The sequence below is a fragment of the Coregonus clupeaformis genome, chromosome 2 (assembly GCF_020615455.1).
Source record: "Coregonus clupeaformis isolate EN_2021a chromosome 2, ASM2061545v1, whole genome shotgun sequence".
Lineage (NCBI taxonomy): Eukaryota > Metazoa > Chordata > Actinopteri > Salmoniformes > Salmonidae > Coregonus > Coregonus clupeaformis.
In genome coordinates, this window is record NC_059193.1 from 27,124,488 (window position 1) to 27,140,229 (window position 15,742).

The following is a 15,742-nucleotide window of genomic DNA, read 5'->3' on the forward strand; positions in this document are numbered from 1 at the left end:
ATGTTGTTATGTTCATACAAATATTTACACATGTTTAGTTTGCTGAAAATAAACGCAGTTGACAGTGAGAGGACGTTTCTTTTTTTGCTGAGTTTATGTATGACAATACCCTGAAATAAAAGGTGACATTCTGTACTGTCGCCTCATATGAGACATTTGATCTCAAATCCAAAAGGCTGGAGTATAGAGCCACATTTAAAATGCTAGCTTTACTGTCCAATATGGATGGGAGTGTAGTTGCATTGACTTGAACATGATAAAATAAACCTGCACTTTGAAGACCTTCCCTTTTATTGGTAATGCATTTATTTTCACAACAGATTACATTTACATGGTGTAGAGATGAGTGAAGAACAGCACATGAATGACAGTATTTTCACGTCTATATTTTTGTGTTTTTACGTTGGATTGGATTGCATTCACAGAGTTGAGTTAGAGTGGAGAGAGGTGTCCCTGGGTCCAATAGGAGTCAGTCCTCCATAGCTGGGTGAACGGTGTGTGTGTGTGTGTGTGTGTGTGTGTGTGTGTGTGTGTGTGTGTGTGTGTGTGTGTGTGTGGACGGGTATAGATAGTCTGGTGGGGTTGGGGTTTTGTGCAGAGCATCTATGTCCATATTGACACCCTCCTCAGTAACCTCTCTCCCCCATAATAATCTATCTATCTAGCTCCTCACATTCAGATTACAGACACATGCAACACCAACACCACCCCATTCCTCCTTCTCATCTCTACCATCTCCTCTCCAACCGGGGATACAATCATTACTTTACAATCAGAGGGGTAATTATAGTACAATCGAGCACCCCTCCTCAAGGGAGACATTGGTTCAGTCTGTTTTGTGAGCCAGATGGAATTCCTAGCCAGGGAATGGAATACATTGGTTCCCATGTTCTGTTCACTTCTTGTCTCTGCTATGACATCATGCCTGTATAGTCCATCACATGACACGTTTCTGTTGCAGTCTGGGGGTCAAAGGTTACTAGGTCGGGTAGAGCAGCTGGATGGTGCTGATTGGTCAGTGGCCTTGTCCGTGATGGTTGGCTTTTCCCATAAGCATGTCCCGTTTCCACATTAACGAGACAGACGTCTTAAAGAGACACGTGTGTGTCCCGTTCTGGAATGCTACTCAGTTTGGCACTGCGATGGGAACAGGGTTACACTCACTGTGCCCAAGAAGTAGAAAACGGGGCAGATAAAGGAGACCAAAAACAGTCATTCAATGGCCCTCCTGATATAACTAAGCCAGCACTCAATGGGGATTGGTTCTTTTTCTCAGGTATGTCTAGTGTTGTTCAGTAGTAGTCTAATACTCCATAGAGCTCAGTAGTTATAATACTCCACAAGACTGGGGCGATGCCCGGTGAAGACCGGTGTGGCCTGGCTAAAGTAGGACAGTTTCGCTATGACACGGCAGAGTTCAAAAAGTCAATGGAAAGTTCCATTAGAGACACAAATCACCAGCACCTCATCATGCTGAAGCTTGGACTTCCTCCTCCTCCTCTTCTTCTGCAGATTATTTCACTTTTTATTATTTTGAGCAGACGTCAATTTCCAGTTCCATTCCTCCTTTGGTCTGCCCAGTGGTAATAAGTTAACATGTATGTACATTGTTGGTTACCATGGCTCGTATTGGTTAGGCGTGGTTGTAGGTCATAGTCGGGCGATAGTGTGAATGACAGAGCCAGGGGCTGGGGTTGGGGGTGTGGTCAGCGAGCTGTCTGTCATTGCTGGGGCAGTTCTGAGGGTGGTTTCTTTGTTTTCAGAGTGTCTATGAGAGACTGGACTCCACGCTTCACGCTGGTAGTCACCCGGCGTGTCACTGAGTCGGGTGGCGGGGAGGAGGAGCCAGCTCTCTGGGAGGGGGGGCGGGCCACCAGACACTTCTGGTACCGCAGCTGAGGAGGAGGAAGAGGAGGAAAGTACATCAGAGTCTACCTCTACCACAACCCTAACACTAACCCTACCGTCATGTCCACATCCTGGCTCAACCCTAACCCTAGCTATAACCACAGTCCTAACCCTACCGTCATGTCCACATCCTGGTTTAGATTGTCTGTCTGTCTATGTCTGTCTATGTCTGTCTTTATATATACAGTACGTGTGTGTATAGCTATGTGTGTGAGCTCACCACACAGGCTGCCTGGACGGCCTCAGACACGCTGCCAGCGTTGGGGTCACACCAGAACACGTGGCACTGGAAGTGCTGGTTCCCAGAGTCCATGACGAAGGCGAAGGTGTGGATATCCCGGCCCACGCCCATGAAGGACAGGAAACGCACGCGGCACTCCACCAGCACTTCCTCCTCCTCTTCCTGTCCAGGGGACCAATATAATTGTTAAAGAACACTCAGATATACATTTAGATTTTTTGTCATGATGAGGGAAGAACCAGCGCTCTCCGTCCATGTGGATCACAGGTGAATCTATTGGATAACAAATAAAATCATGAATGGATGCTGTGGTGAAGTCACTAATAATCTGTAGTTAAGTGGAGAAAAGATGCTACGTGCCTTCTCCTTGATGACAGCCACAGTGGCGTCAGCTACACTCAGAGTAACAGGGGTCCAGTCCTCTTTCCCTATGGAGGACACCAAGCTCTCTATAGCCCCGTTGATGATGTCCATACCTGGAGAGAGGGAGAGAGAGGTGAAACCCGAGTTAGTTTTCTACCTCCAGTATGTGTACCGGTGTATGGAGCATGTTTGATGGGACAGGTGCAGGTGAGTAGGCACGGCTGTGTTCGTTGTTTCCTTACTTCTCTTACCTATTGGGCGAGACACAGACGTCATCCCCAGGTAGTGCACATGGAACTTCTGCACCAGCTCAGTCTTTGGCATGGGAAACTCTGTGGGAGAATACACACATCAGACACCAAAGATACACACACACACACACACACACACTGCAGGGAATACACAGTACAAAGCACATCTGAGCAAAGACTCCGGCAAAGAAATGTCCAAACAGGCTTATTAGTCTAAAATGCAAAAATAAACAGATACTTGTGTGAATACTGGAATATTTCAGATGCTGTTGCATCTAATTAAGTAGGCCATATGAACTTCAGAGGGGCTCGGCTGAAAAAAAAAAGATATGTCTATTTACAGGATGGCCTGAGGGGCAGGAGGACTTCCCTCCCTCTAACACAGAGAAGAGGATAAGATGGTTTGAATACCAACTCCCCCGAAAAATAACAGAAAAGGAGTTAGCCTACTTCCTATTACACTCTGCCTGAGGGTCAGGAGAAACGAGGGATGGAATTAAAGGACGGGAGAGACAGTGGAGGGATCTGGCGAGTGGAGTGCACAGACGGTTTGGTCGTGGTAGTGAGTGAGCAATGTTAATCCAATGTGTGCTTTGATCTCTCAATAGGGGTTGCTGAGAGTTAGGGCTTGCTACGCAACACTAATTGGCTTTTAATGAGCTCAGCTGCTCCCGCGAGCTCAAAGCCAATGTAGGACTTTTATTCTATGCACAGAATAAAGGTATTTCCCCCACAGTCAGCAGATCCTGCCTCAAAGCCAAAGTTATGGGATGAATTGTTTTTTTATTATCCATCATGAATTAACTTCGGATGAAAAGGAGGATGGATATGTGTTGCGGCGTAGTGGAATGGAAAATGTGGAATAGCATTAACGCCACGATGTGAGAATGGTTTGGTCCTGTATTATGAGACGTTGTACTGTTGTCAGCATAATTCAGTAAGTGAACACAACACGGCTATCTTTTTCATTAACATGTGTTTGCAGTCAGTTCTGGATTCATAAGGGGTATTTTTTAATTTGCAGTGAAACACACTCATGAAATATAGAGAGGGAGTTAGAGGGATACTTGGGGATTTTGGCAATGAGCTGCGTGCAGTTTGAAGGAAGTTGCTGAGTAGCGCTAGCGCAATTGCTAACTAGCATTAGTGCAATGACTGTGCTAGCAGATATACTACATGACCAAAAGTATGTGGACTCCTGCTCGTCGAACATCTCATTCCAAAGTCACTGAGCTCTTCAGTAAGGCCATTCTACTGCCAATGTTTGTCTATGGAGATTGCATGTAGCTCAATTGGTAGAGCATGGCGCTTGTAACGGCACGGTAGTGGGTTCGATCCCTGGGACCACCCATACGAAAACATTTATGCACACATGACTGTAAGTCGCTTTGGATAAAAGCGTCTGCTAAATGGCATATTATTATTATTAAATAGCCGAATCCACTCATTTGAAGGGGTGTCCACATACTTATGTATATACAGTGCATTCGGAAAGTATTCAGACCTCTTGACTTTTTCCACATTTTTTTACGTTACAGTCTTATTCTAAAATTGATGAACTATTTTTTTTCTCATCAATCTACACACAATACCCCATAATGACAAAGTGAAAACAGGTTTACAGAAATACCTTATTTACATAAGTATTCAGAACCTTTGCTATGAGACTCGAAATTGAGCTCAGGTGCACCCTGTTTCCATTGATCATCCTTGAGATTTTTCTACAACTTGATTCGAGTCCACCTGTGGTAAATTCAATTGATTGGACATGATTTGGAAAGGCACACACCTGTCTCTATAAGGTCACACAGTTGACAGTGCATGTCAGAGCAAAAACCAAGCCATGAGGTCGAAGGAATTGTCCGTAGAGCTCAGAGACAGGATTGTGTAGAGGCACAGATCTGGGGAAGGGTACCAAAACATTTCTGCAGCATTGCAGGTCCCCAAGAACAGCGGCCTCCATCACTCTTAAATGGAAGAAGTTTGAAACCACCAAGACTCTTCCTAGAGCTGGCCGCCTGGCCAAACTGAGCAATTGGGGGAGAAGGGCCTTGGTCAGGGAGGTGACCAAGAACCCGATGGTCACTCTGACAGAGCTCTAGAGTTCCTCTGTGGAGATGGGAGAACCTTCCAGAAAGACAACCATCTCTGCAGCACTCCAACAATCAGGCCTTTATGGTAGAGTGGCCAGACGGAAGCCATTCCTCAGTAAAAGGTACATGACAGCCCACTTGGAGTTTGCCAAAAGGCACCTAAAGACTCTCAGACCATGAGAAACAAGATTCTCTGCTCTGATGAAACCAAGATTGAACTCTTTGGGCTGAATGCCAAGCGTCACATCTGGAGGAATCCTGGCACCATCCCTACGGTGAAGCATGGTGGCAGCATCATGCTGTGGGGATGTTTTTCAGCGGCAGTGACAGGGAAACTAGTTAGGGTCGAGGGAAAGATGAACGGAGCAAAGTACAGAGAGATCCTTGATGAAAACCTGCTCCAGAACGCTCAGGACCTCAGACTGGGGCGAAGGTTCACCTTCCCACAGGACAACGACCCTAAGCACACAGCCAAGACAACGCAGGAGTGGCGTCGGGACAAGTCTCTCAATGTCCTTGAGTGGCCCAGCCAGAGCCCGGACTTGAACCCGATCGAACATCTCTGGAGAGACCTGAAAATAGCTGTGCAGCGATGCTCCCCATCCAACCTGACAGAGCTTGAGAGGATCTGCAGAGAAGAATGGGAGAAACTCCCCAAATACAGGTGTGCCAAGCTTGTAGCGTCATACCCAAGAAGACTTGAGGCTGTAATCACTGCCAAAGGCGCTTCAACAAAGTACTGAGTAAAGGGTCTGAATACTATGTAAATGTGATATTTCTGTTTTTTATTTTTAATAAATTGGCAAAAATGTATCAAAACCTGTTTTTGCTTTGTCATTAAAAAACAATTCCATCCATTTTAGAATAAGCCTGTATCGTAACAAAATGTGGAAAAAGTCAAGGAGTGTGATGATGTCATTGAAAAGCATGCTAGCAGATACCCATAGACTTCCAGTCATTGCGCTAAAGATAGTTAGCATTGGCTCGCAAAACTACCTCTTACTTCCTTCATACTGGACACAGAGACATACAAATAGTATCCACGAGTTCATCTGACTCTGCAGAAGTAGATAAAGGGCCTAATTGCCAAAATCCTGAAGTATCCCTTTGATGCTCAACTCCAATTCCCTAAACAGACAACAGTACTACTGTATGTGTGTGGGTCAACAAACTCCTACCCTGGAGAGGAACATCGGAGCCTGTTTGGGATGAGCTGCCGGCAGCAGCTTTGGCACTCTTCCTCTCAGCCATGATCTAGGGGAGGAGAGGAATGGAGGAGAGCGAGAGCACAAAATAGGAGGGGGAGAGAGGGAGAGTCAGAGACAGGGTAAGAGAGGGTTAAAGAGGGGGGGGGATAAGGTTGTAAAGTTAAAGAACCTTCAAAGCGTTTAAACTTCAAACTAAGAAGCACAAGTCATTACGTGTTCTTTGAACTAAAATGTAGAAATATTTCCAAAATAAATGAATCTCTTCATTTTGTCTTCTCCATCTCTTCCTCCTTTCTAACTGACGTAGAGCAGCATCCCTCCTTAACAATAGTGTGGAGGGCACTGCAGTGTGGCGCACTCCCTGCTCCAGATACTTGATTCATTGTAGGTGTCATTAATCAAAGTCTATGGTGAGTCTGCAACTCTCTGCTCACAGGTGAACACACACACGCGCTCAAATACACACACTCGTTGCATTGCACAACAGCAGAGTCCGAGGTCAGTTATTTTCCCCTCTGCAGTAGGAACTGTGTTTAAATAGACAATGTGGAGTGAGACACTCATTTACTGACCCACACCCGCAAATGAGTCAGTCACTTTGTTTGGGGCCCGGATTATTCTTTTAATTCTGTCTGGGACTGCTAAACCAACAAATTATTGATTAAGAGCTGAGAAACACTGAGAAAAGACGTGGTGTGTCTTTTCAAAGTGGGTCACCATCTCTCTATCAGACTGTAGATCATACTCACCAGACAAATATTCTTTATTTTGTTGAGTCAATTGTCCTTCTCAAGGTCATGTCTGGTCTAAACCCTGCAGACCCTACCTGAGTTGTCAATGTCTGAAACAGTAGTCAGGGGATTGTTTGGTAGTATGATAAAGGAACAGGACATTCGTGACTGGGACTCAGTTTCATACCTGGGACACAGTTTGACACCTGGGACTCAGTTTCACACCTGGGTCTCAGTTTGACACCTTTCAGGGCTAGCACCTCCCTAACCCTGAGAGGATTAACACACTCCCACCTCCCCTCACATTCAAAACTGCACACCCGCCCTGGGCCAGATAGTGGTGTTGGTAGGGGTACACATACTGTAAGCAGGACTGCTTCTTTCTATTTATTCGACTTGAATAGGCTAATTCAACGTCAGTAACATTTCACTGTGAATTTAGACTTCTGTAAATAGACAGTAGATTTACCTGAGAGTGTCCTGTCTGTCTGTGTCTACTTCCTCTCTGTCTGGAACCGCAGGCCCACTCACCTTGGAACAGATTTCGTGGAGACTCGTTGCTATGGCTTCTGCAGGGGTATCACATCGAAACACATGGCATTTCAACACCCGCGTGGTTTTGTCTCTCGCCACATAGGCAAAGTCCCTATAGGATACACAGAAGATATCATATGAGATATCAATACCTATATCATATTTACATGCATGTATAAACTGGGTGGTTTGAGCCCTGAATGCTGATTGGCTGACAGCCGTGGTATATCAGACAATATACCATGGGTATGACAAAACTTTTTTTTTACTGCTCTAATTACGTTGGTGACCAATTTATAATAGCAATAAGGCACCTCAAGGGTTTGTGGTATATAGGCCAATATACCACGGCTAAGGGCTGTATCCAGGCACTCCACGTTGCGTCATGCTTAAGAACAGCCCTTAGCCGTGGTATATTGATCATATACCACACCCCCTCAGGCCTTATTGCTTAAGTATATGGCAGATAATTCAGTCAATTAGTGCCTGTATATTTTACAATTTAATATATTTTTTTAAAGGCATGGGGTAGAATACAGAGGCTTCCACTACTATGAAATCTCTACTCTGAATTAGTAATAGGCCAATATATATATATACCTTGACATGCAATGTATGGTTGAACTATAAATAGAAGCTACTTTGTTTACTTGTGTTTCCATAGATGAACGATGATGAGTGCTTCCCTATCCTTAGTGCACAGTTATTATCATACTGGATTATCATTCACTGCCTCAGGAATATAACTGTGTCTTCTCTAGGGTGCACACACACACACACACGCATAGGGAAAAGGAAATGCCATGCTGAGAACATCAGACAGTTGCCACATGCCAGAGAGAGAGAGGTAGAGAGAGAGAGAGAGAGAGAGAGAGGTAGAGAGAGAGAGAGAGAGAGGTAGAGAGAGAGAGAGAGAGAGGTAGAGAGAGAGAGAGAGGTAGAGAGAGAGAGAGAGAGAGAGGTAGAGAGAGAGAGAGAGGTAGAGAGAGAGAGGTAGAGAGAGAGAGAGAGGTAGAGAGAGAGAGAGAGGTAGAGAGTTGGATGGGGATGAAATACAACACCTGTCATACATACACCATCAACAAATAATCATCACAGAGTAGAGAGTAGAGAGGGAATCTGGAAAACCATGGACAGAAAAACAGAGTGATAAAGGAAGAATGTCAGATAAAGGAGAGAGCACTTGGGAGTGGAACCATGCTGAGGGGCCATGCAGGGTAACTGAGCAGAGCCACAGGTGCAGCTGTGACACACACACACACTCAGCGTTTATCACAGCGGTACGTCTCTGTTTATGAGTCCATTACCAGCCCTGTCTCCCTGCTAAATTGTGTGCTCACACACTTTGGGTGGATAATACTCTGCTCCTGGCCAGCGGAGAGAACGGAAAGGGGAGGGGTGTGTGTGTGACTGTGTGAGTAGGTGCGTGTGGACATCTAAGCATTCTGTCACACAAGCTGCAGGACATTTCAGCATTCTGTCACACAAGCTGCAGGACATTTCAGCATTCTGTCACACAAGCTGCAGGACATTTCAGCATTCTGTCACACAAGCTGCAGAGTACAGTGGCCTTGAGTCTATATGACAAATGTCTCATGTTGTGTTTAAAGTCTTTTGAGAGCAGAAACAGAGATGCAGTATTGAGATAATAACAGCCTGTGGTGACTGAGTGAGCGTCAGTCTGAGTACAGTGTTCTATCTAAAGAGAGGAGCTAACTCCCAGGCTGTCTGCTGTCAGTCTGTCTGTCTGTCAGTCTGAGTACTGTGTTTTAAAGAGAGGAGCTAACTCCCAGGCTGTCTGCTGTCTGTCAGTCAGTCAGTCAGTGAATGTGTTCTATCTAAAGAGAGGAGCTAACGCCCAGGCTGTCTGTCTGTCTGTCTGAGTACAGTGTTCTATCTAAAGAGAGGAGCTAACTCCCAGGCTGTTTGCTGTCAGTCTGTCTGTCTGTCAGTCTGAGTACTGTGTTTTAAAGAGAGGAGCTAACTCCCAGGCTGTCTGCTGTCTGTCAGTCAGTCAGTCAGTGAATGTGTTCTATCTAAAGAGAGGAGCTAACGCCCAGGCTGTCTGTCTGTCTGTCTGAGTAATGTGTTCTATCTAAAGAGAGGAGCTAACTCCCAGTCTGCTGTCTGTCTGTCTGTCTGAGTACTGTGTTCTATCTAAAGAGAGGAGCTAACTCCCAGTCTGCTGTCTGTCTGTCTGTCTGAGTACTGTGTTCTATCTAAAGAGAGGAGCTAACTTCCAGGCTGTTGTCTGCCTGTCAGCTTGTAGTACTGTGTTCTATCTAAAGAGCAGAGCTAACTCCCAGGCTGTCTGTCTGTCACTCCCCAGGCAGCTGAATAGGCTTGTGACTGCAGGTAAAATGGAGGACTTCACACAATGATTACAGAGAAGACAGAAGGCTATACATGTAGCACACAAACCATTTACCTTTCTCTAGGTCCAGGGAAGCAGAGAGAGAGAGAGAGAGAGAGAGAGAGAGAGAGAGAGAGAGAGAGAGAGAGAGAGAGAGAGAGAGAGAGAGAGAGAGAGAGAGAGAGAGAGAGAGAGAGAGAGAGAGAGAGAGAGAGAGAGAGAGAGAGAGAGAGAGAGAGAGAGAGAGAGAGAGAGAGAGAGAGAGAGAGAGAGAGAGAGAGAGAGAGATGGGAAAAAGACACTGTTAGTACATTGAATATTCTGGGGAGCAGAGTGACTCAGACTTAAGTCTATAGAAGTTGTATCACAGAGGATGCTCTTTGGCCCCAATCAGAAGGTGTCTCCATTCCCTGAGCAGTGTGTGTGTGTGTGGAAGCTTCAGCTCTGTCAGCCTCTGTGTACTTTTCATTTCAGCGGCATAGCTTAGTGTTCTGCTCCATTATGACACATCACACCTCTGCTGTTTGACATGCCAACACACTAAACCTATCATTATATGCAACTGAATCTCTCTCTCTGGCACTCAGTTTTTTCTCTTTCATCCTCCATCTATCCATTCCCCCTTTAATCTTCTTTCCCGCTCCTTCATCACTGTACTTTCCACCTCTCTCCCCTACCCCCTCCCTCTCTCTCCTACCTCCTCCCTCTCTCTCCTACCTCCTCCCTCTCTCTCCTACCTCCTCCCTCTCCTACCCCCTCTCTCTCCTACCCCCTCTCTCCATCTCCCCAGTATTAGTAGAAACCAGAGAGATAGACAGTATTAGTAGAAACCAGAGAGAGCTAGTGAGATAGGCAGCAGGAGAAACAGCTGCTCCCTGGTTCAAACAGGGGTGTACAGACACAGACATCACTACTGGTGTTTCTACCACATCTCCTCACAGCAGGTGGCCAACACACACACAGACACACAGGCAGCACCGGTGCGTGCACACACAAACCTCCATTTAATTTGGTAAAGTGTTGAGGCGACACAGTTGTGAAACCCCATTACAGTTTACAGATACACCTGACTGAAGAACAATCATTTTACCAGTGTCACACTGACCCTATTTGAGTGAGATAACACCCTTCGGTTAGAGAGAGGGGTTTTATCCCTCCCCAGTCAGTCACTATCATTAAGGATCAGTTAGCTGTGACCCCCAGTGACACAGCAGAGATCAGAGAGAGAGAGAGAGAGAGAGGCATTCAGGTATTGGAGGTCTCACTGAGCTCCCCTGCTGCTTTAATGGATAGGGCCGGGCTGGAGGAACCAGGGAGGAACCAGGTGGGTAGGAGGGAGAGGAATAGAGGCTCTGGAGCAAGGAGAAGGAGAGGGGAGAGGTCCCCTGAGGTAGGAGTAGTATAGCTGGGGAAAGGTGGGAGGATTTGGGTGAAGTTGGGGTGATAGGGGTGTATGGCAAGGGGTAAGAGTAGTAGGTGAGGTGGAGAGTGGGGGGGTAGTAGGATGTGGTGATTAGGATGGAGGTAAGGGTGGAGAGGTGAAGTTTGAATGAATTGAGGAGACCAGGAGGAGGTAGTCAACGGTTACCATAACCATAAACGTGTCATTGTATAATTACGACTATAACTCCCTAACCTGTTGTAACTTTGGCTTACTGTAGTTTCTCTACTGCTCCCTAATCCCTGGTATTATTCACAAGAGCCTGTCTGTCCTCTCCACCATCTGTCACACACACACACACAAACAGACACACACACACACACTACACGCACCGCACCATTACACACACTTCACACAGACTGCAATTATCAAACAGCTTTACAGACTGTATCCAAAAGTGCCAGCCCCTATGCAAATGTTGTTACATATGCTAATCGTTTATGTAAATGACTGAATAAGTGTTCTGACTGTGACACAGTCATGTACACAAAGGTGTGAGGGTCAGAGGGATGAGGAGAGTTAGTGCATAGACACCTGCTTTCAATCTGGTTTGACTCTGCTTTCAATCTGGTTTGACTCTGGTTTCAATCTAATTTGATTAAGGTTGAGCCCAGTTTCACATTTATTCAGGTTGAGCCCAGTTTCACACCAACTATGGTCCAGTTTTAGTGAATGGACAAACACTGTAGTCTAGCAACAAGAGTGAATAAATCATTGGTCTCTAAATTAGTTATTTGACCCTTTTAACACAGTCCCAATCATGTCCTTTATAGTCAGTATAAAAAGAATACTAAACCACTGTGGAAATATGGCTGAGTGGGTGGAAGTATGTTTTCTCTCCTACAATGTTATCGCCAAAGTCCAAACGCTGTGTGTCTCCCCACAAACTGGAATACCATACTGCATTCTGATGATGTGTTCTCCAATCTACAAGTATGGATTCTGTTGATTTATTCTATTAATAATTAGAATATATTATAGCTAATGGAGGGACCAGCTCATTAGAGAGCATCGCTACACTGCCCCCGCCCCTACAATATATTTCCGACTGATAAAGCATATACTTCACAATATAAAGAGAATACTAAACCACTGCTAGGAACTATAAATATTATATTATGGCAGAAATTCTGGAATCCAGTATGTGTTGTGGTCATAAAGCATGTATTGTGCATCTCAGTGACAGGCAGAGAGAGCGAGATAGAGGAAAGCCCTGTGCAGTGTGGTGAATTAGTCACAGCCCACAGCCATTAGTGCTAATGTCTGGCCTTAATTACCTCCCTGCACCATCAAGTTGTTTACAGCAGCAATACACATTGTTACACACACCCAAACGAGCTCTCCCTCAACACCCAGGCCAGGGAGGGGGGGGCATATACTAAATCACTGGGAGACAACACAAACAGACGCATATACACATACTCACACGCACGGCATGAACGGAATGCACGGCACACACACGTACCCGTACTCCATCATCGATACAGCCAGAGGCAGCACAGAACTGGGGCAAAGTTAAGTCGATGTAAAAATAAAAACGTCTATGGTGTATTAAATTGAGTATAGCCCACACCAGTGTATGACTACCGTCTGTAAAGTGGAGAGATGTTTTATGGCCAATGCAGTGGTCTATGCAGCAGAGGGTGTGATAGTAGACTATACAGTGCTGTTGGGTCTTTTACAAGTGTACTGTAGAGACTACTACATCTTCCTACTGTAGAGACTACTACAGCTTCCTACTGTAGAGACTACTACAGCTTCCTACTGTAGAGACTACTACATCTTCCTACTGTAGAGACTACTACAGCTTCCTCCTACTATAGAGACTACTACAGCTTCCTCCTACTATAGAGACTACAACAGCTTCCTACTGTAGAGACAACTACAGCTTCCTCCTACTGTAGAGACTACTACAGCTTCCTCCTACTATAGAGACTACTACAGCTTCCTACTGTAGAGACTACTACAGCTTCCTCCTACTGTAGAGACTACTACTACAGAGGGTAGTGCGTACGGCCCAGTACATCACTGGGGCAAAGCTCCCTGCCATCCAGGACCTCTATACCAGGCGGTGTCAGAGGAAGGCCCTCAAAATTGTCAAAGACTCCAGCCACCCTAGTCATAGACTGTTCTCTCTGCTACCGCACGGCAAGCGGTACCGGAGTGCCAAGTCTAGGTCCAAAAGACTTCTCAACAGCTTCTACCCCCAAGCCATAAGACTCCTGAACAGCTAATCATGGCTACCCGGACTATTTGCACTGCCCCCCCACCCCATCCTTTTTACGCTGCTGCTACTCTGTTAAGTATTTATGCATAGTCACTTTAACACTACCCACATGTACATATTACCTCAACTACCTCAACTAGCCGGTGCCCCCGCACATTGACTATGCAACGGTACCCCCCTGTATATATAGCCTCCCTACTGTCACTTTATTTTACTGTATATATAGCCTCCCTACTGTCACTTTATTTTACTTCTGCTCTTTTTTTCTCAACACTTTTTTGTTGTTGTTTTATTCTTACTTTTTTGTTTAAAATAAATGCACTGTTGGTTAAGGGCTGTAAGTAAGCATTTCACTGTAATGTCTGCACCTGTTGTATTCGGCGCATGTGACCAATAAAATTTGATTTGATTTGATTTGATTTACTACAGCTTCCTCCTACTATAGAGACTACTACAGCTTCCTACTGTAGAGACTACTACAGCTTCCTACTGTAGAGACTACTACAGCTTCCTACTGTAGAGACTACTACAGCTTCCTCCTACTATAGAGACTACTACAGCTTCCTACTGTAGAGACTACTACATCTTCCTACTGTAGAGACTACTACAGCTTCCTCCTACTGTAGAGACTACTACATCTTCCTACTGTAGAGACTACTACAGCTTCCTCCTACTGTAGAGACTACTACAGCTTCCTCCTACTATAGAGACTACTACAGCTTCCTACTGTAGAGCCTACTACAGCTTCCTACTGTAGACTACTACAGCTTCCTCCTACTATAGAGACTACTACATCTTCCTACTGTAGAGACTACTACATAATCCTACTGTAGAGACTACTACAGCTTCCTCCTACTGTAGAGACTACTACATCTTCCTACTGTAGAGACTACTACAGCTTCCTACTGTAGAGACTACTACATATTCCTACTGTAGAGACTACTACAGCTGCCTCCTACTGTAGAGACTACTACAGCTTCCTCTTACTGTAGAGCAGGGTTCTTCAATTCTGGTCCTGGAGGGCCGAAACACCTCTGTTTATCATCCTCTCCTTCTAATCAGGGGCTAATTCAGACCTGGGACACCAAGTGAGTGCAATTAACTACCAGGTAGAAATAAAAAACAGAAGTGTTTCGGCCCTCCAGGACCGGAATTGAAGAACCCTGCTGTAGAGACTACTACAGCTTCCTTCTACTGTAGACTACTACAGCTTCCTCCTACTGTAGACTACTACAGCTTCCTCCTACTGTAGACTACTACAGCTTCCTCCTAGTGTAGAGACTACTACAGTGCTACAGAGCTCTACATCATGCTGTACTACCTACAACCCCTGAGATCCAGGTCAACCCAACCACAGCATAAAACAACAACTGCAGTTCTGTCTGCACTCTAAAGTGCTATGTGCCATAACAGGTTGTACAGTCGTGGTCAAAAGGTTTGAGAATGACACAAGTATTGGTCTTCACAAAGTTCGCTGCTTCAGTGTTTTTAGATATTTTTGTCAGACGTTACTATGGTATACTGAATTATAATTACAAGCATTCCATAAGTGTCAAAGGCTTTTATTGACAATTACATTAAGTTTATGCAAAGAGTCAATATTTGCAGTGTTGACCCTTCTTTTTCAAGACCTCTGCAATCCGCCCTGGCATGCTGTCAATTAACTTCTGGGCCACATCCTGACTGATGGCAGCCCATTCTTGCATAATCAATGCTTGGAGTTTGTCAGAATTTGTGGGTTTTTGTTTGTCCACCCGCCTCTTGAGGATTGACCACAAGTTCTCAATGGGATTAAGGTCTGGGGAGTTTCCTGGCCATGGACCCAAAATGTCGATGTTTTGTTCCCCGAGCCACTTAGTTATCACTTTTGCCTTATGGCAAGGTGCTCCATCATGCTGGAAAAGGCATTGTTCGTCACCAAACTGTTGTTGGATGGTTGGGAGAAGTTGCTCTCGGAGGATGTGTTGGTACCATTCTTTATTCATGGCTGTGTTCTTAGGCAAAATTGTGAGTGAGCCCACTCCCTTGGCTGAGAAGTAACCCCACACATGAATGGTCTCAGGATTCTTTACTGTTGGCATGAAACAGGACTGATGGTAGCGCTCACCTTGTCTTCTCCGGACAAGCTTTTTTCCGGATGCCCCAAACAATCGGAAAGGGGATTCAGCAGAGAAAATGACTTTACCCTAGTCCTCAGCAGTCCAATCCCTGTACCTTTTGCAGAATATCAGTCTGTTCCTGATGTTTTTCCTGGAGAGAAGTGGCTTCCTCGCTGCCCTTATTGACACCAAGCCATCCTCCAAAAGTCTTCGCCTCACTGTGTGTGCAGATGCACTCACACCTGCCTGCTGCCATTCCTGAGCAAGCTCTGCACTGGTGGTGCCCCGATCCC

At 45.4% G+C, this 15,742-nt stretch overlaps 1 protein-coding gene across 6 annotated transcripts in view; it reads right to left on the bottom strand.

The window, feature by feature from the left end:
- Window positions 1–272: 272 nt before the first annotated feature.
- The window catches only part of LOC121585958 (amyloid-beta A4 precursor protein-binding family B member 2-like), a 45,020-nt gene continuing 29,550 nt past the window's right edge, over window positions 273–15,742 (bottom strand). For 3 of the 6 annotated variants that reach the window (XM_045204974.1, XM_045204973.1, XM_045204975.1), the window contains 7 exons: window positions 9,758–9,763; window positions 7,327–7,441; window positions 6,035–6,110; window positions 2,755–2,844; window positions 2,510–2,625; window positions 2,129–2,311; window positions 273–1,895 (listed from right to left, as the gene is read on the bottom strand). In XM_045204974.1, coding sequence (XP_045060909.1) covers window positions 1,722–1,895; window positions 2,129–2,311; window positions 2,510–2,625; window positions 2,755–2,844; window positions 6,035–6,110; window positions 7,327–7,441; window positions 9,758–9,763 — 760 coding nt within the window. In that variant the 3' untranslated portion in view covers window positions 273–1,721. The remainder of the gene's footprint in view (window positions 1,896–2,128; window positions 2,312–2,509; window positions 2,626–2,754; window positions 2,845–6,034; window positions 6,111–7,326; window positions 7,442–9,757; window positions 9,764–15,742) is intronic. The other 3 variants (XM_045204977.1, XM_045204976.1, XM_045204978.1) reach the window with 3 other exon arrangements.